At 48.0% G+C, this 25,603-nt stretch overlaps 1 protein-coding gene and 1 pseudogene across 1 annotated transcript in view; one reads left to right on the top strand and one right to left on the bottom strand.

Annotated features, from left to right (window-relative positions):
* Positions 1–17,077, bottom strand: part of Cgn (cingulin) — a 19,244-nt gene extending 2,167 nt beyond the window's left edge. Inside the window, exons 1-10 of the mRNA XM_036191353.1 lie at positions 16,974–17,077; positions 10,051–10,931; positions 9,344–9,444; positions 9,164–9,233; positions 8,967–9,062; positions 6,423–6,550; positions 4,349–4,481; positions 3,693–3,905; positions 3,156–3,304; positions 2,545–2,677 (exon numbers count right to left, since the gene is read on the bottom strand). Of these exons, the coding sequence (XP_036047246.1) occupies positions 2,545–2,677; positions 3,156–3,304; positions 3,693–3,905; positions 4,349–4,481; positions 6,423–6,550; positions 8,967–9,062; positions 9,164–9,233; positions 9,344–9,444; positions 10,051–10,902 (1,875 nt within the window). The 5' untranslated portion in view covers positions 10,903–10,931; positions 16,974–17,077. The remainder of the gene's footprint in view (positions 1–2,544; positions 2,678–3,155; positions 3,305–3,692; positions 3,906–4,348; positions 4,482–6,422; positions 6,551–8,966; positions 9,063–9,163; positions 9,234–9,343; positions 9,445–10,050; positions 10,932–16,973) is intronic.
* Positions 17,078–19,145: 2,068 nt separating this feature from the next.
* On the top strand, positions 19,146–19,233 carry LOC118586507 (annotated as a pseudogene).
* Positions 19,234–25,603: the final 6,370 nt, after the last annotated feature.

Here is a 25,603-nt window from a genome sequence, read left to right on the forward strand (position 1 = left end):
CGAGCCCATCGGGCAGACTCCCAAAAAGCTGAACACACACTAACCACGGGACAAAGCAATCCTATTCTTAGTGATATGCCCCGTCAAAACGGGCAGTTCTCACAAAAACTTGTTCATAAATGTGAATCTTGAAAACACTGTACCAGATGAAAAAAGCCACATATTATAGAATTACAATGACATGAGATGTTCAGCTTATGAAAATCTGGAGAGAAATAATTGTCAGGGCATGGAGAGAACGGCCACTAAGGAGCATGGGATGCTTTTTGGGGAGATTAAAATATTCTGTAACTAGATAATGGTGATGGCTTCGTAATACAATAAATATACTAAAAACCACTGAGCTGGGGCTGGAGAGATGGCTCAGAGGTTAAGAGCACTGCTTTGTTCTTCCAGAGGTCCTGAGTTCAATTCCCAGCAACCACGTGGTGGCTCACAACCATCTGTAATAAGGTCTGCTGCCCTCTTCTGATCTGCGGGTGTACATGCACACAGAACGCTGTATACATAACTAATAAATAAATGAATGAATGAATGAATGAATAAATAAATAAATAAATAAATCTTAAAAAAAAAAAAAACCACTGAACTGTCTGTTCTAAGTGTGGTGGTCCATTAATCCCAGCACGAAGAAAGGCAGATCTCTGTGAGTTCAAGGCCAGCGGGGTCTACATAGTGAGACTTGGTCTCAAAAAACTAAAAATAAATGAATAGAGGAATTTTATAGTACATAAACTATAACACTATTAGAAACCCTGTGGAGGAAGAAGGGATGAACACATGACTAAAACAAGGCTGATAAAAATAAAAAACTGCAAAACAATAAACACTAATGCATCTTAAATTTCTTTTTAAAGGGCAGTTAAAATATTAATTATGGCTCTCCTTAATTATTAGGCACCTTTGAAATTTAGAAATAGCAAATAAGGCTGAACATGCAGTGACTCTGTAATGTACACACTAACAAAACTCATTATAGAGAAAATGAAACAGCCAGAGTCTAGTCTGTGTTGGACTTGGTTAATCTGCTTCTCTAATTTTCCCTCACCTATATTTTGTTTAAATACTTGGTAAAATACACCTCTGTAGCACAGCAACAAACAATATTGCCTGGAGAATGGTCAGTTGGCCAGGTCAGCTATACAGCAATAGGTTTCACACTCTCCTTGGTATGTATAACTTTATAATACAACATAGTTTTATGTCCTTCAAAAATAATCAGCTGTTTTCTTTTTTTGTTTGTTTGTTTTTGTTTTGTTTTGGAGAGGGGGATTCTCTTTTGGGGGGAGATTTGAGACAGGGTCTCTCTACATAGCTCTGGCTGTCCTGAAACTCATTACATAGACCAGCCCTGCCTCTGCCTCCCAAGTGCTAAGATTAAAGGCATGCGTCACCATACCCAGCCTATTAGCTGCATTTTTTTTTTTTGAGGGGAGTGGGGGATTCAAGACAGAGTTTCTCTGTGTAGCCCTGGCTGTCCTAAAACTTTGTGGACCAGGCTGGCCTCGAACTCACAGAGATCCACCTGTCTCTGCCTCCTGAGTGCTGGGATTAAAGGCATGCACCACCACCTGGCCTATTAGCCGCACTCTTATCCTTCAAAAACTACAGCAACAAGAGTATGAAACTGTGTTTATTTCAATTTTTATGACTTTTTCATTACTCTTTATAAACTATCATCCATGCACAATGAGAAAATGATTGACTTTATTAAAAAAAACGATCAAAGCGACAATCTTGGAGTGTTATGTCAGCACCCTGCCAGCAAGACTGTGGCCTGGGGGCTGGAGAGATGGCCCAGAGGTTAAGAGCACTACGGTCTGCTCTTCCAGAGGTCCTGAGTTCAATTCCCACCAACCACAAGGTGGCTCACACCATCTATAGTGAGATCTGGTGCCCTCTTCTGACATACAACAAAACTTGCAGAAAGAACAGTTTACATAATAAATAAAATAAATCTTTAAAAAAAAAAGTCTGTGGCCTGGGAACTGGGGAGACACACATCAAACACTGGGCCCCTTAAGCATCATGTCCAGACTCTGTGCTTTCCAAATGGCCTTCAGATTACAAATTTGTTTTTGAAAGTAGGTCAGCCAGCCAAGCTGATACCAGCATTCCAGTCCAGGGATTATATTTCTCAATGTAAATTAATAAACAGGCATTCTAACAAAACATTTGTTTCACCATGTAGTTAATGAACTTCTCCCTGAAAGAGCAGTTTTTCAGAACCAAATTAAGGTTCTGAGCCTGCAAAAATGACCCTGGGGTTTTACAAATCCATGTGTATTTAGCTGCCTATGATGTCGTCTAGGAAGCAGCCGGCAGCTTCTGCCTGCATCCCAACCTGGCTGCTGACAGCTTTTCATTCGGAAACTCAATAACCAACGAGGAGACCTGTCCTGCAGAGCTGGAAAGCCAAAACTGAGCTGCTAGGACGAAGCTTGAAAACCACACTCCTGGAGACAGCCCAGCTAGCCCGGGCAGAGTGCACCAGTGAGGCAGAAGTCATCCTGACCCGAAGTCCGCACCCCAGGTGCCAAGTACCTTTTTGAGCTCCTCAACCTGGTGAATATCTCTTGCACCGGCCCGGGCCTGCTCTAAGTCCCTGTGTAAGAGGTCCACCTTCTCCCCAAGTTCCTCTTCCATCTCCTCCTTCTCCATCCGCAGCTGCAGAAGTCTGAGCCCAGCAAGGTTATGAACAAAGGGTAAAAGATCAAGGTCAGACTTCCCACACAGGGGAGAGTCACAGGACAATGGGAACAGCCAGCCCTCTGCAGGCCACTGCCACAGACGCTCACTCTCAAGGAGTGGATCTGGAGAACAGCAGCTTTGGAAAGAGTATGTGAGAGCACCGCATGAGAGCATCACATGGGAGCACCCACCACATGAGACATGGGAGCACCACATGAGAGCACCGCACGAGAGCACATGAGACATGAGAACACCGCATGAGACATGAGAGCACCGCCTGGGAGCACCCGCCGCATGAGACATGGGAGCACCCACCGCATGAGACATGGGAGCACCACATGAGAGCACCACATGAGATATGAGAACACCGCCTGAGAGCACCGCCTGGGAGCACCGCTCAAGGGAAAGGCAGTGGGGTATAAGAGTCAGGTTAAACACCCCTGCAAAAGGCAGGAGGGTCTTACTCCTGCTTGGTGGCTCTCAGCTCCTCCTTGTTTTTCTGGAACATGTTCTGCCAATGCCCTGTCTCCTCTGACGTCTCCTCTAGCTCCCTTTGCAGCTCCCGTACCAGAGAAGACATCTTCTGCCTCTCAGCTTCCACTGCAGCATGGTCCTAAGGAAGGAGAAATTGAGCACCAGGAGGCCCAGAGGGCAAAGCTCACTTTAAGGCAGAAGAGGAAGGTAAACCCAGAGAGTACCATATCAGTGACACACTGACACCCTGGTGGTCTGATGCTAGCTAGGAAGCTACAGTCCGCCGCTCTGTGATCTGCAGGAAGCCCCCTCCATGGAGTTTGCCCACACATCCTTATGGTACTTCTAGCCCGTAACCCCTCCCTCTGCTCTGGTAGGTTTCCTAACCAAGGTTCTCCCACTACATCTCACATGTGACCTTTAGGGAAGGTTCCTGTTGCCACCACGAAAATCCCCAAAACACACTAATAAGGCAGCCCCATTCCCTGGCCGGCCCTCTTCTCCCAGCCCCAGTTCTTGTCACATGCCTGGGTCACATCTTGCATGCTCCGGCGAAGCTGCTCCGTGTCTCTCTGGTATTGCAGCCGGACATGTTCCACTTCCTGGTCATGGGAGGCCACCTCCTCTTTCAGGGCCCCCTTCAGGGCGGTCAGCTCCCGCTCCCTCAGCCTCAGCTGTTCCTCCACTCGCTGTTTTCCCTCTAAGACCTCTTCCAGGAGTTCCCGGGTCTCTAACAAGTCCTGGAGAAAGGGAAGGTGGAAGCTTGGGGTGACCATATTAGGACTCATTCTGTCTATTAAAAAACTCATCCATTTAGCCAAAAGTACTAATTGAGAGCTTGGCAGGGTGGCATATGCTTCTAACCCCGGTAATTTGAAGGTTCAGGCAGAAGAATCACACAGAATGGACAACTAAGTTGTGAAGTCCTACCTCTGAAAGAAAGGTGTGTTGATGCTTTGTACTAGTATAGGATTAGGTGCTTTTTGCCCCCTAAACTGCCTGCAGTATAAAGAGCTGTCACCCGGTCTCTGGCCCCACACTACCTTCGAGTCTGCCTGAAAGTACACGGAAGAACACTGGTGAAAACCTGCCCGATTTCCATACTTCACGAGAACAGTGGAGGAGCAGACCTGAGGATGCCGCAGGGCACCGAGGCGAGACTACAATACGGCCCCTTTCCTACCTTTAGGAGAACCTCCTTTGCAGGCTCAGGACTCTGGCCCTGTTTCAGCTTGATCTGTAGCTCCTTCACCTGGGTCTCCAGCCCATGCCGTAATCCTTCTTCCTGGCCCAGGCGGAGCTTCATGTTCTGAAGCCTAACAACAGACAGCATTACTGGATACTATGGTAGGCAGGTACAGGCTTACCATACATGGATTCATTTAACCTTCCTTAAATCTCTAGTTTTTGCACATTGTCTTTGCTGTGCTAGGGATAGAAGGGCCTTGCCAAATTGGGCATTCCACCAATAAACTACACTGTGCTCCTACGCGAATCTTTCTTTTCCTTTAGTGCATTTTTATGTTTCTATATGAAGGAGACATTTGTGTGGCAGTCAGAAGACAACTTGCAGGAGTTGAAGCAGCCATCCCCTCTTACAACAGAACTGACCGTGACAGGGCCAGTTGTTGCTTGTTAGTTTTTCCCCAGCCGCAAGTTTGCTAAGACCTCTGCCCCATCACCCCACCATCCTACACTGACTCATGTCTGGCTTCAATCAGATCCTCAGGAAGTACATCCAGTCTGGTAGCCAATCAGGGTCCTACCCTGCCACAAGCAGGAATTGCTTTTGTTATTTTCAGTCGACCAGACCCGACACAGCAAACAGACCCCTGACACAGCGAACAGACCCCTGACACAGCGAACAGACCCCGACACAGCGAACAGACCCCTGACACAGCGAACAGACCCCTGACACAGCGAACAGACCCCTGACACAGCGAACAGACCCCTGACACTACAACTACATTTGCCGACCAGACACATGACCCGATCATAAAGTGATTCCTGTATCAACAAGGGTCTTTACCCAATCACTTCAAAGTACACTTAACCACAGCTGGAATTCCCCTAACTATGCTTAAAAGGAGCCTGCCAGCTTCTCTCAGGGTCGCCATTAGGCCCCTTGGTCGATGGTTTGACCCCTGCATGCTGGAATTTTTGCTCCTGAGAATTAAATGCTCTTGTTGATTGCATGTGTGTCTGGTGGTCTTTATGGGACTTCTCATGACCCCTAACAGGAGTCATTTCTCTCTTTCAACTTGTGTGACCCAGGGATGAAATTCAGGTCCCTGGGTTCTATGGTAAGCACACCTTTACCAGGTGAGCCATCTCCAGACTTCTGTTCCTCTCTCTCTCTCTCTCTCTCTCTCTCTCTCTCTCTCTCTCTCGTTTTTTCGAGACAGGGTTTCTCTGTGTATCCCTCACGGTCCTGGAACTCATTCGGTAGACCAGGCTGGCCTTGAACTCAGAGATCTGACTGCCTCTGTCTCTCATGTGTTGGGATTAAAGGTGAGTGTCACAACTGCCTGGCTCCCCCTTCAAATCTTCAATGAACTTCAATTAGAACTGTGACCTGTTCCTCAATGAGCTAGCCCTCCCAGTCTGTTTCAGTCTGTGGCCCTCACCACCTTCTCAAGTGAGTTTATTCACATACTCCACTTGTTTACTCTCTGTTCCCTGTCTCTGGGAGCTAAGATTCGGGAGAGGAGGCCCTACCTGTATGGCTCACTGATGTACCTCAGGAGCCCACATCAAAGCCTGCCACATAAACAAAATCATGTACAGACAGAAGATATCTGCTAAATCAGTGAGCAAATCCTCACAACAATCCTGTAAGGTAGCTGATATTTTTAGGGTCATTTTGCAAACGAAGACCCTCAGACAGGCACACGCAGGTAGTCCATCTCCAAACTAAGACCCTCAGACAGGCACACGCAGGTAGTCCATCTCCAAACGAAGACCCTCAGACAGGCACACGCAGGTAGTCCATCTCCAAATGAAGACCCTCAGACAGGCACACGCAGGTAGTCCACCTCCAAACTAAGACCCTCAGACAGGCACACGCAGGTAGTCCATCTCCAGATCACGCACTGTCACCATTACCACAGAAAGGGAAAGAGAAAATGGTCCCAACCCCTTTAGCATCTCCAGATTCCCCTCTGCCTCCTTCAGACCTGGGAAGATGGACCTCTCTGTCCAGCCCGGGTCCCTGACGCCAACCCACGTGCCCCACATGCTCCACCCGCTGCACTCACTCCTTGGCGCTCTGCTGGGCGTCCTCCTTTCTCCTCTCCAGCAGTCCCTGCAGTCGGCTACACTCCTCAGCCTTCTCCTCCAGCTGCCTCTCTAGCCCAAGCCTGGATGGCTCTAGCTTCTGCCGCTTCTGGGAAAGACATGAAGAACAAGAAAAGCTTGTAGAAAGGTCCACTATAGTCCAAATGGTAGCACATGCCTGTAATCCTAACACTTGGGAGGCAGAAGCAGGAGGATCACCACAAGTTCAAGGCTAGCCTGAACTCACAGTGAGTTCCAGGCAGTTTGGGCTACAGAGTAAAATCTTGTCTCAAAAAAAAGAAAACAAATTATATGTATAATTCAGCTATCATTTGGATTAAAAGGGCTTATTGGAAAATGTTATCATTTTTACTTTTTTTTTTTTTTTTTTTTTAAGATTTATTTATTATGTATACAGCATGTATGACTGCAGACCAGAAGAGGGCACCAGATCTCATTACAGATGGTTGTGAGCCACCATGTGGTTGCTGGGAATTGAACTCAGGACCTCTGGAAGTGCTCTCAACCTCTGAGCCACCTCTCCAGCCCCCTCATTTTTACTATTTTCTACAGAGAAAATATTTTCCAGTTTCAAATAACCCTGGACTTTTGAATTATAACCTGCTTCTCTGTTCAAGCTATCTGTGTATTACTTCTCCTGCAGTTGTACATAAAATGTTTTTACATTCAAAAAAGGACAAACACTATAGAATTGTATTACATGAAATATATAGAATACACAAACTTAAAGAGACAAAAAGATTAGACGTTATCTCAAGATGGAGAAGAAAGGAATATAGAGCAATGATTTCCTAAGTACAGAATCTCTGTTTTATGTGATGAAAAAGTCCCACAATGGACAGTAGAATCAGGACATAATATCATGAATGTAATAAATCAATACAATTAATGTAATTAATGAATATCATAAATATAATTCTTGAATGAATACTGTGAATGTAATCAATGAATACCACAAATGTAATTAACATCATGAGTGTAATTTAAAAAATTAAAAAAGATAATCTACCAAACCTACTTGAGACTCCTAAGTGTTCTAGTAATAACAGCCATGAGTCAGAATTACTCAGCGATGCTGATCCCTGATTCTCAGTCCTCAGACACTAAGAAACGCTTGTTTTAGGCTGCTAAGTTTTAGAGTAATCTGTTTTGCAACAAATAAAGAGTCTATTATTATCTTCACTTAGTGTTAAGGAAATGGGATTTGAATACTTGAAGAACTTAACTAAGCTTAGCTACATAACCAGCAATTACTAGAATCAAGGTTGGAACCTACTAAGCTTGATTCCACACAACCATTAACCTGCACTGACATCTCCTTAACAAGGGGACTGCAAACCATCATGAGCTGAACTCCAACGTACAGGGCAATACTGTGAAAGGAGGAAGGCGCATTTACAAAGGGCTGGGGCTGGGGGTGTGCTAAGAGTACCTGCCTGGCATATACAAAGCCCTGGGTTCCATCCCCAGCAAGGCATAAACTGGGCATGGTGATTGACATTTGTAACCCCAAATCTGGGAGGTGGAGGCAAGAGGATTAGAAGTTCAGGGTTAACCCAGAGAGTTCGGGGCCAGTCCTTTTGAGACTCTGTCCTTCCAATCCCAAAGAGAAAAGTAAAAAGTGTAACTTTTAGAGGAACAGTGGCTGCGTCCTTCTATCCCTCCTCTACAACCTACTGCCACAAGTAATTCCCTAAACCTCTCCAGTCTTCAGACCTCCATCAAAAAGAGCCTACGGCACGCTTTGCACAGCCACAGTCATGATTATGTATTGCCCAGGATAGTATCTGTCATAAAAATTACACTCAACAAATGACATTATTATCACCACCATCCTAATTATGATGAGAAAAAGACTTGAGACACATGGAATGTAAGTAATTTTCTTTTCTTTTTGGGGGACATGGTTTTGTGTGGCCCAGTCCATCTTCAAACCTGATAAATAATAGCCAGAGAGGACCCTGAATCCATGATCCTCCTGCCTCTAGTTCCTGAGTGCTGTACTGCCAAGTACCACCACAATTGGTTGTATTCAGTACTAGGGATTGAACCCGGGACACTTCATGCAGGCCAAGTGAGCACTCTATCAACTGAGCTACACCCCTGGACAGAAAACAAACGCTAGTTCTCAAGCTTTCTATAAGCAGCAGACCCAGGACATGGACTCCTAGGGAAAACGAAACGGAAGTAGATCTGTTCTGTGCTCCACCCTTTAAGTCCCAGAGAAATTCAAAGGCCTGGCTGGGACTAGGACACTCACTTCTTGCCTCACTCAACACAGACAGTACTGACTCAGAAGAGCCAGCCCAGCTGGGCACGCCTTTGAACCCAGCAGAGAGCGAGGAAGACCTCTGTGAGTTCAAGGCTGGCCAAGGATACTCATACCTCATACTCAGTGAGACACACACACACACACACACACACACACACACACACACACACATCTCCAGGGCATTCATCTTCCCTGTGGTCCTTCACCCCCCCATACCTCTAACCTGCCTTACCTTCACCTCTTCATCCAGCTTTTTCTGGAGCTCCTCCACTTTGCGGGTAAGCTCACCCTGCCCTGCCAGGGCCTTAGTAGAAGCAGGAGAAACCATCTGCCAGGGTATGGGGGAATCAATGGGGTGGGAGGTGAGTCCACATCCAGATCCCTGGAGGTCCTCGAGGCCTTGGTCCTGACCCCAAGAAGGTCACTTACCCCCAGAGGCTGCATCTGCTCCAACACCAAACTAACTTTCCTCTTCACAGAGGCTTCACTTTCTGGGCTTCTGGAGGATGGAAGGACGGAAGCAAGGGTGAACGGAAGGGAGAAGAGACCAGGAAAGAGATGGGAAGTGAAGCCAGGGGGACAAGAAAGGAAGGGTATGCTTCCACTCACCCCTCCCTTAGGATGCCATAGATGGTAGCCTTCACATGGTCCACACTGCCTGGTACAGCTGCCTCCCGCTGGTCTCGGAGAAGGTCCGGAGTTGATTTGAACTGGAGGAAAAATGAAGAAACAAAGAGAAAGGAAGAAGAGAGGAAGGGAGGGAAGATCAGACCAGAGTGCGTATGTGGCTCAAACGGAACACAGGGAGCAGTTGAGAGATGAAGTCTCTGAGCACAATGAACAACACTACTCAGGCCTCAGGCACAGCCCCGAAAATGTCCAAGCCGGAGAGACGTCAGCACTATTGCTGCCAATCAGACTTTCCTCCCTCACCAGCTGTGAGCTGTGCCACAACCAATTTGTCATTAACACCAACTGATGTACTAGAATTTATGAACGCACATGGAGGTCACGTCCCTGAGTAAAAAAGGAGAAAGCGTGGACTTCAAGACTATCAGGGGAGCTTTCCCTACCCTCCAAGAATGCATTACCAAAGGTGCTAGACCTAGCAAACTAGCATTTGCTGATGACTGAAGAATGGCTAACTCTCCATGCTCAATTCCATTTCCCCGAGAATTTTACCCATGAAAGTATGCTGTGTACATGGGTACTTAGTGGATAAGACTTTCTGCCCTGTGTTCTCTGAATTAGCAAAGGATTGATTCCGTGGGCTGATGCAAAGCTGGGGTTGTCAGTAGGGAGGGATGACATCTGACCTGCACCATGGTGGGATCCTGTGCTTTGTCCCGTGGCTCCTCAAAACTCTGACGGACCCAGTCTTGAGTCTGCCGGGAACGGCTAAAGCTGCTGAGATAGCTCTGGCTCTGGGATGGCTGCTTTGAACTGTCCACGTGCTCGTCATACTTTGTACCAGGGGTCCAGTGGTTGGGGGGCTGGCGTTCCCGATCCTCGTGGTTCTCCCGTGAGAGCCGGCTGTCCAGACTCTGGCTCCGTTTGCGCTGCTCATGGGGAAGCGTCCGCGTGCGGCGGCCAGTCCGGCCTCGGACCTGGCCCCCGGTTCGACTATCAAACTTGTTGATGAGTGAGTCCACGGAAGACAATGGAGCAGTGTCAATGGTGTTAACCGGGGGAGTCTTCTGAGGGGCCAGCTCCAACAAGCTGGCGCTCCTGTTGCTGGGAGCCACAGCAGCCAGCCCTGTCAGAGAGGCCTGCGACTGGGAACGGAGCAGTCTTCCACTCCAGTGGTCCCTGGGCTCCTCATCAGATGTGCTGCCCTGAGAAGGGGCAGGAAACCCCTGGACTTGAGAGTAGGGGTTCTCAGGGGGCTCTGAGTCAGAGCTCAGTGCTCCTGGCGATCCCCGGTTGTTGGTGCCCTTGATTTGGACCCCAAAGGAGTCACTCCCTTTCTCTCCACTGTTTAGCACCACAAAGGGCTGCCCAGCAATGCCCTGCACGCGCACAGCGACCCCATAGGAACTGGCTCGTGCATCCTTAGCAGGGCGTCTCCCACTGCGACGAAGGGTGCCCACCTCGGCAGCACCCTCTGGCTCTGTGATAAAGCGAATTTGGACTCCATGGTCTACAGGGCCCCGAGGATCAGCCATCATGTGTGTCTGCTCCACATGGAGGAGGGGTCCTAGAAGATAAAGAAACCAGTTTTAGCTGAGGAGCCGGAAGTAGAAGCCCAGCTTTAGGGGAGCTGACTGCCTTGTCAGGTCCCTCTATAGAAAATGGTTCTCATATTTTATCTGAGCAGCAGAAATGTAGTATATGGGCGTCTACCCCCGGTTTCTGACTTAGTCCTGGAGCTAGTCTGAGAATCTGAGTTCAACAGCAACCTCTCCCGAGTGAGGCCAATATTCCTGCTCCGGATAGCACACTTCGAAAAGGCTAGGGAGGTAGTTCATGAGTAGACAGCTTGCTAGTATGTACAAGGTCCTTCCAACATAGGAAGGGAAAAAAATCAAAATAAAATAGAGAATATACTTTGAGGTCCACAGACTCAAAGATAATTCATTTCCTTGATTCAATCCTGGGGAGTGTGGCTTATTGAGACTTTGAAGATGTCTACTGATCTTCACATCCAACACAGATAGCCTCTCCCATGTAAAGGCAGATCCCCAAACCTGCCAATCTGATTCCTCCACCCCTTTGAAAAAAGAAGCCTCCTGCTGCAGTTTGTTAAAAGACATAGATCACAAAATGTGGCATCCCTTTCTGGGAAGTCACTTAAACTGATACTGAGACAGCAGCGATGTCTGTGGGGTGAATGTTCTGAGGGCGAGACAGACATAAGAGTTGTACTCTCTGGGCTTTCCACCGGGTAGCTTTCTGTCCCTTCTGAACCTGATACCATGTAGAGTACTGTCGATTTGAGAAAGGACTTTGAGCTGGGCTGTGACTCAGTAGTATAGCATGTCTAACTTGTGCAAGATCTGGATTCAATCCCCAGCACGAGAGAAAAGGAAGAGGAGGAGGGAGGACTGAAATACAATTTTATTTTTTTCTTGGTTTTTCGAGACAGGGTTTCTCTGTAGCTTTGGTGCCTGTCCTGGAACTCGCTTTGTAGACCAGGCTGGCCTCGAACTCACAGAGATCCACCTGCCTCTGCCTCCCGAGTGCTGGGATTAAAGGCGTGTGCCACCACCGCCCGGTGAGACAATGTCTTTTATAGCCCAAGCTGGCCTCACACCCATTTTGCAGCTGAAGATGACCTTCAGTTCTGATCCTTCTCTTCCCACTTCTTGAGTACTGGTATTACAAAGGTGAGACCCTGGCCTGGTTTTCTGCAGCGCTGGGATGGACCTCAAGAGCTGCTGGGCAAGCACTCTACCAACAGAGCTTCAGCCCCGTCCTTTAAAAATGAGTTTTAGTGTGCTAGTCCAAGGACCCAGAAAAGGTAGGTTGTGGGATAGTGCCAGGGCCATCCACAGGCCAACTTCCTGGTCCACATTGCCCAAGCTTAGAGTCAGTAAATGGAATGTGTTTCAGGTGTGCTCAGGCTCCTGGAACTTGGGAGGGAGGTTTTGTTCCCAGCAAATTAAACAACAAATGCCTTTCTCACTCCTTCTGCTGGCCTCTACTGGAGCCCAGCACCGAGCTGGAGGGAGGAACCTCAGGTGTGCCAGCCAGAAAAACAATCATACCCAATACAACCTCCCTGTGGGGCTCTGGGCCAAGGAAACTTGGCAAGGGCCTCTCAGAGATAGTAGAAGGCCTAGGAAGCCAGAAAACCAGGGCATCTGAAGGGCGGGGATGGGCAGGAGGGGCAGAATCCAGGTGGGCAAAGGTTTGGAGGAGAAATGGACACTGAGGGCATTCTTAGCATTCCTAAACCTTCCCAACTAAAGAAAGAAATAAGCACTTTATCGGGAATGATTCACTTTGGGGGTCCTGGGGCTGTGCACCTCCTCCATGACACAGCCCACACAAACTTTTAACAGAATTTTTAAGTTTGTGAGGGCAGTGGAGAGAGAAGCTCTCCAAATTACTCAAGAAATAGAAAAGGCACCAGAGCAGTGGTTCGCAACCTGTGGGTGTCGATCTTTTTGGAGTCAAAAGGATCCTTTCCCAGGGTCACCTGAGACCATTGGAAAACACTGGTATTTACATTATGTTTCATAACAGTAGCAACATTAGTTATAAAGTAGCAATGAAAATGCTTTTATTGTTGGGGTCACCACAACAGGAGGAACTGTATTAAAGGGTTGCAGTATTAAGAAGGTTGAGAACCACTGCTCTAGAGTCAGCCCTTGTGAGGCTGAAGCAGGAGGATTACCATGAGTTCAAGATCAGCTGCAGTTGCCTAGTGAGACTCTGCCTCAATAAAAATGCTGGATAAACAACCTCCTTCCCTTCTTCCTCCACATGCAATCATTTTATAATGTGTAATTTTTTTTTTTTTTTTTTTTTTGGAGACAGGGTCTATGTAGCCCAGGCTGGCCCTGACTGAACTTACTAAGTAGCTAAGGATTGTTGCTGAGGACACTGAGGTTCCTTCTTTAGGGTCTTAAATTTCATTAGTACAAGAATTTATAAATGGACCCAGCAGGGAACTTAAAAACAATTTTATTCGAGTTTGAGAGACAAACAATAGGTCAATCTCAGCAGTTACCAGAAGTGGGAAAAGAGAAAGGCCCGCCTTTAAGAAAGCAGGCAGTTTTTTGGTTTTTGTTTTTGGAGCTGAGGATCAAACCCAGGGCCTTGTGTTTGCTAGGCAAGCCCTCTACCACTGAGCTAAATCCCCAACCCTTTTTTTTTTTTTTGGAAGAAAGCAGGCAGTTTTAGTAATGGAGGCAAGCACCCAACCACATGGCAGACACGCAGCTGCATGGCAGAGGGGCTTCAGAGGAAAAGCGAAAGCCGGGTATGTATGGGGACGCAGCTCAAGCTTTGGTAGGTATCTAAAAGAAGAAACAGAAGAGGCAAAGTCATACTTCTCTCACGGGGAAAGCAGATATTTTCTTGCAGAGCTTCCATCATTTACAGACTCCCAGCAGGTTTACCTCGGTTTACCTCCATACATTTACTGAAGAAGAGATTAGTTCCTGTCCCTCCACTAGACAATAAGCTCCTCCAGGGCAAAGACCAAGACACTCAGCTACCCTGTGCCTGGAACAGAGACTGGAAACGAATACTCTTTGAACCACGGCAGGCTCTCCCAGCAGCAGAAAGAGATGCCCATGGATCTCAGAGCATTCTTTGTGCCTTAGTAACAAGGCAGCTTCCTGGTCTGGACTCTCTGCCCCACACAGTCCTGATCTTACTTACAATCAGGTGTACCTAAACTGCCAGCTCTCAGAAGTCACATGATTTATTTATGATGAAGTTCTGCCCTGTCAGTCTATCTGCAGATCACCCAGATCAGGTCAAAGGAGCTCCCCTGTAGGCACAGCAAAATGCCCAGCCCCTGGGTCCAGAGTGCCAGACAATGCAGGGGTACTATCCAGTGTTCCCCTAGGTTCCAAAGACACCCTCTCCCCCCCACCCCAATCACTGTCAGCTCCAGGACATGTGGGTCAGGGGCCAGGACGGAGAGATCTTTAGGGTGGGTCAGAAAACAGAGCGCTAAATGATTCAACACGGAAAACCGAAACGTACCCGCCTTCAGTTACAGAGGACTGTGGGGTGGGGCCCAGGGAGCAGGGCAGTTCCAAGGCCTTGCATAAGCCCTAGGCAGGTAAACAATGACCATGACATGAAGTCCAGGGCCGTGCTCTTACCAGATGCCTGACCCTCTTTTCCCTCCCCTGGCACATGCCCAGGGCATTTCTCACCAACTGTACTCTGGGAAAAGACCAGGACAGAAGTTAATTCAGCGCCATCTGTCTGCCTCTGCCATTCCTGCCTGAACACAGGGAGAAGGCACGGTACACCTGTACCAGACAGCCACTTCTCAGTGAGTTACTCATTAGCCTGCCCTGCCCCAATTCCATCACCTCTGGCCCAGCCATTCGCTTCTGGCTTCCAACTAGGAGTGACAGGGTCCCTGGACTTCTGGCAGGAAGTGGGGGCGGGGTGGTTTCGGGTGTGTGGAGGAAGGGCTGATGTACACAGGGCCAGGCAATATGCTGGATGCTGAATAACTGGAGCATTCAGAAAGAGGAAGAACTAGGAGACCATCAATTAGAACCACCTCGGTGGTGACACAAAAGCAACTAGATGGTCCAAATAGAAAAGGAGGCTCCGGGACCTTATCATTTGATAAGAAGGCTCCATGTAGGCCCACACAGAACCAACCCCCCAAGTGGACTCCAGACTAGGTCCACTAAAAAGCAGAAACCTGAGAGCCAAGCTAGAGTTGCTTGGCCAGTGGGGGTAAAAAAAAAAAAAAAAAAAAAGAAGAAGAAGAAGAAGAAGAAAACAATGAAGAACTGGGCCCTTGCAAACAGGCTGGACTGGTTTGAGAGGCAAAGGGAAGGGAGGCCGGGGAGGTTACTCTGGAAGCTTGCAAAGCAGATCAGAGAGGTTCCCCACCAGAGGCACAGAGACAAGACCAAGAGTGGAAGCTCTGTCCAGCCTACATGCGAGGCCGAGGCGCTGGAGGCAAAGGCGGAAGGTGGGGAGGGAGGCGGCAGGAGTTCCAGACCACAGGGACCTGGTGACAGGCCAGTGTGAGACAGGACGCTTTGTCTCCCTCCACCACTCCCTCTCAAGTTCCCCAAGTTGCATTCCTGGCCTTACACTTACCTTCCTCAACTCCCAACGCTTGGTTCTTCCCTCCCTGGCACAAGGAGAAGAAGCCCTACCCCCTCTCCTCCCACAAGGGTGATGGCGGGCAGGCTCGCCTGGGAACCACAGGCGGCCAGAATCCTCTTAGAATCAGGCAAATCTCTGACTCTGCGGTCCCCCAGAGCCAGACCCAAACTCCCAAATACCCAGGATGAAAGGAAAGGTGCCCTGGAACATGTAGGCAGCTTGTCTACACACATAGCGGTTGCTAATTATTCCCCAATTACAGCAACTGTCCTCAGACAGAGCATCAAAGGGGCCAAGCTAAGGTTGACTCTGCTTCCACTGCTGCCTAAGGCAAGGAAATTCACCTCAGAAGTTGTCTGGGGCTCAAGGAGATCCCTCTCATGTGGCCTGGGAATTTGGAGATGTAATTCCCCTAGTCTTTTGGTCTCCTAGGGAGTTCTGCCTATGTGTCTGCACCACTAATGCCTACAGTGAGTTATCACAGATCATGAATCAGGGATGCCCACTAGGGCTTCAGGGAATCAAGAAGATTCTGTGGCATCAAGGAAATGGGCTGCACTCCCAAATCTCACCTAGAACTAAAGAATATATATATATTTGTTGGAAGGACAGGTTTGACAGCTCCCAGGAAAGAAGGCAACTTCTAGGTGGGCGTGGTGACACATGCCTGTAGCCCCAGCACTGAGAGCTGAAGGCAGGCAATCAGTTCAAGGTCAGCCTCAGCTGTACAACAAGTTCAAGGCCAGCATGGACTACTTGAAACCCAGTATCAATCCACGTTCCAACACTCCGGAAAAAGCAAACATTTTTAGCCATTTGGGGGGGGGGCAGAGATTTAATGTTCCTGGTGCCCCTCTCTTAGAGAACACACACGGTTCTTTCTAGAGGAAGAAGGAAAATTCTCCCTGGCATGAAAAGAAAGACAGAAACAGCCTTAAATAATAATCTCACACCTAGCAAAGAGATGGGAGGGGGGGTGCTCTCATAGTCTGACCTTAGTGTCTGACTGGCAACCGCTTTCGCCTGTGGGCAAACGGTCAGAGAACGACCCCACATTTCGGAGCACTTCCAAAGCCAGCAGGAGGGTGTCAGAGGCCAGCCTGGGCTGACCAGCACCTGCTGATAGCTCCACTTCAGTCTCTGAACCTATGGCGGCACTTCCTTTGGCTCCGAGACGACGAACCCTCCCCCGCCCCCACGCTGGTCTCCAAGAGAAAATTCTGCCCCAAGGGCTGGCGCCTGACCTCCAGAGATCGCAGCGCCGAAGCACAGGCATGCCCTGGGAATAACCTTACCCTCAGGTGCCCCACACCTGGCACCTTACCAGCCACTTGCTTCTGACCGCGCAGTAGGGGCCAGCGCCTAGTTCGGCCACCGCACTCTGACCGCCCCTCCTCCTAAACTCAGCACCTGTGCCCAGGAGGAGGGCATCTGCTGCCTCCACCCCGCCCCTCGGGCGTACTCCGGAGGGCCCACCCACCTCGCAGGTGTCCTGGCTCCCCGCCGGCTCACTCCCCGGGGTCGGGCTCGGTGCTCTCGGGCTCGCACACCCCGCAGGGGCTCGCGCTCCGTCCGCCCGCGCTGCACGCGCGGCCGCAGCCCAGCCCCTCCGAGCTCTGGGCTCCCTCCCCCTCCCCCCGCCCACCAACCTGTTACTCCCCGGGAGCTCCGCCCCCATTGGCCGTCACCTCCAGCCCCGCCTCACCCTTCCTCCTATTGGTCTGCTTCCCGCAAGGGGCGGGGCAGCCACCGCGGGAACCTGGAGCCGGGGTCCCCAGCCCCGTGGGCGGGAGGGGCGGCGGGGTCACGTGGCATGGCGGGGCGCCCAGGGGCCTGAGAGGCCATTTTGGGGGCGTCGGGGCTCGGCGGACCCGGGTGTCTTAGCGCCGGAGCATCCCCTGGGCTCTGTGGGAAGCGCCTCCCGAGGGCTCTTCTCTAACGCAAATCTCGGTCCACAGCCCTTTCTGCCCTTCATCTCCCTCCGCAGAAGCCTCACCGTTCTGTCACCTTCTGCAGAAAATTTCTTCGTAGTCTCCCGACGTCAGCGCATCCTGCATCCCTGCTCGCCTGCCTTGTCGGCAGCCCGAACCAGAACCCCAATCGTGGATTCTCATCCCCGGGCTCCGGGCCTCCATAATCATTTTGCAACCTTTGTAATATTTATCATCTAGGTTACATCATTCTAAAATTAAGTCATTTTCATCGTTTTGTCTCCACCAGAGCCGGGATCTCTGTCTTTTGTTTTGTTGGCTTCATCACAAACGCTTATGACAGAGACCAGCACATAGTTGGCTCTTAATATGTGTAGAATGAATGAATGACTTGGGAACCGAGTGTTGTAAATTTACATGTATCAGAATGACCTTCGTTATAAGCAGAAAGGGATTCAATCACAGATTGTAAATCTACCTTTTTGAAAGCCTGTCAATAAATAGGGCTTTGGGTCCCACTACACGGAAAAGAGTCGGGGGGTGCTTTGCCTGCAAACTGAGGCAATTGACATTAAAACCAGCTCCTCGTGTTAACCGCCGAGGTACGTTCAAAGAAGACTGGCTTAGCTTACCTTGCTGGGCTCTGAATAGTTCTCTCCTTTATTTGTTCAGTAGATATTTATTGTAATATATTTAGGTTTGAAGAGGAGTCTTCGAGGTAGACAGCATTCCCGCGGCGTTCGCTGGAGCTTATTTCCTCCCCTCCCCCAGCCCTCCGAAGCTGGGCGTGGACCCTGGAGGGGAAAGTCCACCTACCTGTTCTGTAGCTGGGTTGCTAGGTCTCCGCATTCCAAAGGAAGCTTTCTTCCAGGGATAGAGCCCTAAGGAGGAACGGCGACAGAAGTTGCGGTTTGGTCGACCTTCTGCAGAAATGGTGTCCCTCCCGGATCAGGTTACTTCCAGACCAAAGGGTGGTTTGGAAAAGAGATCTTAAAAGTAAATAAATAAATACACAGGTAAATAAATAGAAACATAAATAAATAAGTGGAACTGGTGAATTGGCCCAGTTACTGGGAAAATGAAGGTAACCCCTAGGAGTGGGAGGGGGAGCCTCTGAGTCACCCACCATCAACCTTTCCTCTTTGGAAGCACTCAGAGGGACATTACCCTCAGCCTCAAGTCAAAATAAATAAATAAATAAATAAATAAATAAATAAATAAATAAATAAATAAATAAAGCTTTTTCCCCAGAATTCAAAAGAAGTTAGCCTGGTGCACACCTTTAGTCCTAGGCAAAGACAGGTGGAGCTCTTGAGTTTGAGGCTAGCCTGATCTACATAGATCCAAGCCAACTAGAGATCCATACTGAGACCCTGTGGGGGAGGGAGAGGAGAGGGTAGCCTCAGGAAAGACGCTAAAAAGGCCCAAACCCCCTGGACTTAAATAAAGTGAAGCCCCTTTTCTGGAAGAGCAGGTGTAAAAGAATAGAAAGGTGAAGAAACTGAGTCAGATAACTTTAGACACCAGATGGCTGGACCTGCCACAGAGAGGAGTGATTCTCTCTCTTTGAGGCTGAAATTTGGAAGCCGTTGAAATTATCAGCACGCCTATAAAAAGAGTATGATATAGGCCAGTCGAAAGGCACACATGATTTGCTTATGGGAAAGCCTCCTTTCAACCCAAATTAGGTGAAACCTAATCTGAACCTTTGGAAAACAGGTAAAATTATACTTTCAGGGGTCATTTCTACAGTTCATTTCTGGAGAAATTTCTCTAAGTGTATAGAAAAGGAAAAGAAAACAGGTATGTTAGTGGGGTGGTGGTTCAGAAGAGAGCTTGCCTAGCATGTCCTGGGGATTTGGCTCAGTAGAAAAGTATTTGCCTATCGTGTCCAAGACTCTAAGTTCAACCAGTTGAAGGAAGGGTGTCATGGGGGAGCACTTGCCTAGAAAACAAACAGGTGAAGGAGAAAGATGGATGGACGGGAACAAGAAAATGTACAAAGGCCAGGAGAAAAACCTGTTGACTGCGGGAACTGGAAGGAGAGAAAGCCTGTGGAGTGAGCAAAGGAACAGGGAAATAGTGGGAAGACAAAAGGAGTTACATATCCAGATTAGCCTGGTGAGTGGTGGCACACACCTTTAATCCCAGCACTTGGGAAGCAGAGGCAGGCAGATCTCTGAGTTTAAGACCAGCCTGATCTATACAGTGAGTTTCAGGACAGCTAGGGCTACACATGGAGAAAGCTATCTTGAAAAAACAAAAAAAGATAAATTGTATAGTTCATAGGTAGCCCAGGCTGGCCCTCTCAGTCCTCCAACCTCAGCCTCAGAGTGTGAGATCGCAAGAGTACACCAAGACACCCCACTTACAAAGGCTTTCTTTTTTATTTTATTTTATTTTTTGTTTTATCTCTCTTTGGTTTTTTTAAACTTTCTTTATTATGTATGCAATGTTCTGCCTGCATGTATCCCTGCACACCAGAAGAGGGCACCAGATCTCATTATAGGTGGTTGTGAGCCATCATGTGGTTGCTGGGAATTGAACTCGGGACCTCTGGAAGAGCAGCCAGTGCTCTTAACCTCTGAGCCATCTCGCCAGCCCTACAAAGGCTTTTGAGCAAGACAGTGGCCTGGCAGAAGACTAATCTGGGTCTGTATTACAGATACAATGAGGAAGTTTAATGGAGGTGGTCAGCCTTGTATAGTCCAACAGTGCAAACGGAAGGGAACTGTTGATCCCAAGATGGGAGGAGAAAAACCACTGAACCAAATCATCATGGTCAAATTAATTAACGCAAGCAATTAACTAAAGCAAGCCTTTTTATTCATGGACATGGGCTGCACCCCACTAAGGTGGGGCTTGAGGGGTCAGCATTGCATATGAGAAAACAGGGCTTTTATAGATCAGGGGTAGGGACTTCCAAATGAGGGATTTGGGGGGTCAAAATAGGTGGAGTTACAGGACCATAAGGTGAACATAACAAATTAGTCCCTCCTGAAACAAAGACATGGTTGCAAGGTGGGCATAACAAGGTAGTCATAACAACAGGTGGTCATAATAAGGTAGTCAGCCTTTTGAAACAAAGGTAGGGTTGCAAGATGGCTATAAACAACTTTTGAAACCAAGACACGATTACCATTCCTGGTGCAGGCAGTTCAGAACCATTAGTAGTTAAGGTTATATGTGGGGCATAGCCCAATCCTTGAAAAACAGAGGTTTAATCATACACAGGAGTGAACCTAGTGTCTTTACTATACCATGGCGTTTAGGCCTAAGATGGAGGCAGGCTGGTTCTTCAGTACAGGAGACTGCTACCTTGAATCATTTTCAGCAAGTTTCTTGTTTAGCTCTTGAGTTTTATTTACATATTTTATTATGGCAGGCTGGAGAGATGGCTCAGAGGTTAAGAGCACCAACTGTTCTTCCAGAGGTCCTGAGTTCAATCCCCAGCACCCACATGGTGGCTCACAACCATCTACAATGAGATCTGGCGCCCTCTTCTGCATAAATAATAAATAAAATAAATCTTTTTGAAAAATGCTAAATCAATATTTTTTTTAATTTATGGATACAGAGTCTCAGTATGTAGCCAAGGTGAAACTCAAACTCACTATGTAGGCTTTGAATTCATGACAATCCTCCTGCCTCTCCCTCATGGGAACTTAGATTACAGATGTGACCCATCATGCCCAGCTAAATACTTTGTCTTTAACAATAATAACTTATACTAACATGTGGCTTTTCCCGATTGAGTTGAATATCTATTCTGGGTGTGGCTAGGAAAGATAATTTTTTTTTAAATGGTCAACTATGATCCAGGCATGGTGGTTTATGCCTATAACCTTACCATGCAGGAGACTGAGGCCAGAGGATTGCCACAAGTTCAAGGCCAGTCTGGGTTTCACAGTGAGTTCTCAGCTAACCTAGGCTACAGAGTGAGAACATGGTAGTTTGAAAGAGAATGGCCTCTATGAGCTCATATGTTTGAATACTTGGTCCCCAGTTAGTAGAACAGTTTGGGAAGGATTAGGAGGTGTGGTCTTGTTAGAGGAAGTGTGTCGTTGGGGGCAGGCTTTGAAGTTTCAGAAAGACCCTGGCCACTCCCAGTATCTATCTCTCTGCCTCATGCTTATGTGTTGTGGAATATTATTTTAACTCGGCAAAGATGTGTTACATTTGTTTAGGCTGCAGAATATTTACCTGTGTAAAGGTGTGTTACTTTTGTTTATGCTGCATTTGTTTGATTACGTAAAGATGTGCTGCATTTGCTTCACCTTGCCTGCCTAAGGCACCTGATGAGTCTAATAAAGAGCTGAATGGCCGGAGAAAGGGTAGGTGGGGCTGGAAGGCAGAGAATAAGTAGGAGGAGAAACGGAGGAACAAGGGAAGAAGGAAGAGGAAAGAACAGAGGAGGAGGAGAGGAACACACCTGGTCCAAAAAGCCAGGCAGACACCAGCCAGCAGACAGAAGAAGCAGTGAAAGTAAGGTCCACAGAAGGAAAGGAAAAAGCCCCAGGGCAAAAGGTAGATAAAGAGAAACAAGTTTAAGCGAAAAGAGCTAACCAGAAATGAGCTAAGCTAAGGCCAAACATTCAAAACCAATAAGTCTCTGTGTCATGATCTGGGAGCTGGTTGGTGGCCCAAAAGAAAAAGCCTGGTACACTTAAGCGTCAAGATGCCAGCTCTTGGCCACTGCTCCAGCGTGATGCCTGCCTTGGCTGCTGCCAGGCTCCTCACCATGATGTCATAGACTCTAACCCTCTGAAACTGTAAGGCCCAAATAAACTCTTTCTTCTATAAGTTGCCTTGGTCATGGTGTCTTTTTTGTTTTGTTTTGTTTTTTTGCTTTTTGAGCTGAGGAGCGAACCCAGGGCCTTGTGCTTGCTAGGCAAGCGCTCTACCACTGAGCTAAATCCCCACCCCTGGTCATGGTGTCTTAGAGCAGTAGAAAGGTAACAAAGACAAACCCTGTCTGGTCAAATCAGAAAAGGAGGGAGGGAGGAAGAGGGGAAGAAAGAGTGGTCTTAGCCGCACTCCATATACTCTTCCAGCACTGGGTCTAGGAAGTCCAAGAGTCCCCACAGGCATTTCCTTCTGACCCGCTTCTCCACTCTTCTCAGCATAGCCCGGGAAGCAGGGCTGTGGCAGGAGAGCTGAGCCTGGGGTCAGGAGACCTGTGTTCTGACTTACCTCCCGGAGAGCTATTGTCCAGCCAAACCGTCGCAGTTCTTTGAATCCCGCCATCTCCAGCTTCTTCCGAGAAGGAAGATGAGCCCCAGGCTAGATGTGGTGACACACTCCCTCGTCCCAGCACTCAGGAGGAAGAGGCAGGTGGGTCTCTGTGAGTTTCAGCTGAGCCAGGGCTATACAGTGAGACCCTGTCTCAAAAAAAAAAAGATTTCATATCCATTTTTTGGTTTTTTGTTTGTTTGCTTTTCAAGACAGGGTTTCTCTTTGTAGCCCTTGCTGTCCTGGAACTTATATCCATATTTTTTGCATTCGTTTATTTACTTTTGGTGTCATGAGCCATTCCCCTGCCTTCCTTTCCCAAGTACTAGTATGACAGTTTATACAAGCACACCAAGCTCATAGTCATATTGTTCTTATGAACTCCTAGGGGTCTGTGTGCCATGCTCTTTCCTAACTCCTCCTTCAGCTAGCAGCATGAGTAAATACAACCTTAACAGGATAACTCTTTGGAACAAAGAATTCCAAGTCACTTTTTCCACCCGAATCCCTGTCGAGGGAGAGACCCATCTGGAAGCGCCTTGCATTGCCTCACAACTTCTGACCTCATTGTCCTCCAGCACCTACCCAGGCACCTCTAAGACACTGGGCAACCATATCCAGTATCTTTAAAGTTTCCAGTACAAATTGAAAGGAAAAAGCATAGCAAGAAAACCATATATCTCCACTTCTGATGGAATTAAAAGAAGCCAGCTCTTTCCACATCATTTTTTTTCCAGAGTTGTTAAAACAACATTCTGAGCAGAGAGCCAGCTTTTCCCCCACACACCCAAACAACAGCTGATTCCACCCCCCCATCTCTTCCCATCTCCTGTCAGTGAAGGAGAAAGACTTGGCACCTTAAACCTATACACACATTCCCAAAGCCTCAGGATTCCTCCAGCCTTCCCTGGCCACTGTGTCGAAGAGTTTTAGCAGCAGCATACTGCTTGTTTGATTTGCTTGTATCTGGTTCCTTTTCAGAGTTTGTGTTTTATAGTACAGAGCCAAGATGACATGAAGAAGAACACTGCACTGGCTGAGGAGACGAGAACTCAGTCGGTAAAGCACTCACTTTGCAAGTGGGAGGCCCTAAGTTCAATCCCCAGAACTAGATAAACAGTAGGGTACAGTGGTGTATATACTTGTAATATCAGAGATGGCAATATGGGAGACAGAACTAAGGCAGACCGCTGGAGCTCACTGGCCAGGTAACCTGGCCTACTTGGTGTTCCAAGTGTTCCAGGACAGTGAGAGATTTTATCTCAAAAGAAAAAGAAGCAGGAGGAGGAGGAGGAGGAGGAGGAGGAGGAGGAGGAGGAGGAGGAGGAAAGAAAGAGAGAGAGAGAGAGAGAGAGAGAGAGAGAGAAAGGAAGGAAGGGATAGAGAGAAAGAAAGAAAAAAAAGAAAGAAAGAAAGAAAGAAAGAAAGAAAGAAAGAAAGAAAGAAAGAAAGAAAGAAAGAAAAGTGAGTGAGGGGCTGGAAAGATGGCTCAGTGATTAAGAGCACTGGCTGTTCTTCCAGAGGTCCTGAGTTCAATTCCCAGGACCTACATGGTAGCTTACAACTGTCTCTAACTCCGGTTCCTGCGGACCTGACATCCTCACACCAATGCACATAAGATAAAGTTAAATAAATTATTTTTTTTAAAGTTGGCTTCCTGAAGAACCACACACACCCAAAGAGGTCCTCTAAGCCTCACATCCATGGGAACATGTGTGCTCGTACACAAATAACACACATGAAAGAGTGAGGGCAGTAGATTCAGAGAGGAAACACCTGACAGAGCTGCTCCTTTTTGTTTTTGTTTTTGTTTTTGTTTTTGTTTTTGTTTTTCGAGACAGGGTTTCTCTGTGTAGCTTTGCACCTTTCCTGGAACTCGCTTTGGAGAACAGGCTGGCTTCGAGCTCACAGAGATCCGCCTGCCTCTGCCTCCCGAGTGCTGGGATTACAGGCGTGAGCCACCAGTGCCCGGCTCAGAGTTGCTCCTTTAAGAGAGAATCTGCCCTCCGCTCCCGCTTCACTGGCTTTGGGATCTACTACAGTCTACTACAACCGTAGAGCTAAGGCAGACAGTGTGACTGCCAGGGACCTGGTGGTTTCTGCTCACGGCTGGACTCCCCAGGCTGTTCTCTTTGCTCTAGAGCTTTCCATTGGTAGGATCTGCACTGTGGCTTGAGGTCCACCTTGCCTGACTTTGTTGGCTTCCCACGTCCATTTCTGTGACAGTTCTGCGCCACTACCCAAAGGCTGTCTGTTTCCGCTTCCTCTCTGACCCACACAGACAGTGTTGCCCAAACAGCCTTTTTATTCCCAGTTCTGTCTCTCAGCACCTGCTTCCAAAGACCACCTGAATGGGTTCAGTTGTTTCCGGAGTGGTCTGAAAAAGCATTACTCATCTGGTCTACCTGATGAGTTCCAGGACAGCTCCTGGTATACACTTATTGTCTCAGCTCCTCAAGGAGGCTGAGGCAGGAGGGTGCCTTAAGACCAAGAGTTCAGGGTCAGGCTAGACAACATAGTGAGATTCTGGAAAACAAAAAACAAAATGTGAGTTTGGGGGTCTAGCTTAGTGGTAGAACGCTTGCCTAACAATGGCAAGGCCCTGGGTTCGGTCCTCAGCTCTGGGAAAAAAAAAAAAAGTAAAAAAAAAATATATGCTTCCTGGATAGAATGAGGGACAGATAGTCTTTGGGAGGAGGTTGGCCCACGTGCTAACCCATGAAGGGGAAGTGGGAGAGCCCTATCCTGCAACAATTCAGGAATATGAGCTAGGCGAGAGATAGCAGTGAACACAGAGACCTTGGAATTGGCTGTTATTAAGTTGCTTTGAGCCTTGCCAGGAGATAATGAAATGCTGAGAGTAGTTAACAAACACTGAAAATGAACTGTGAGGGCCAGAGGGCCTCTTTGATGGCTTACAAAGAGGCCCTTATCTCCAGCAGTGGGA

The sequence above is a fragment of the Onychomys torridus genome, chromosome 6 (genome assembly GCF_903995425.1).
Source record: "Onychomys torridus chromosome 6, mOncTor1.1, whole genome shotgun sequence".
In the NCBI taxonomy this organism is placed as follows: domain Eukaryota; kingdom Metazoa; phylum Chordata; class Mammalia; order Rodentia; family Cricetidae; genus Onychomys; species Onychomys torridus.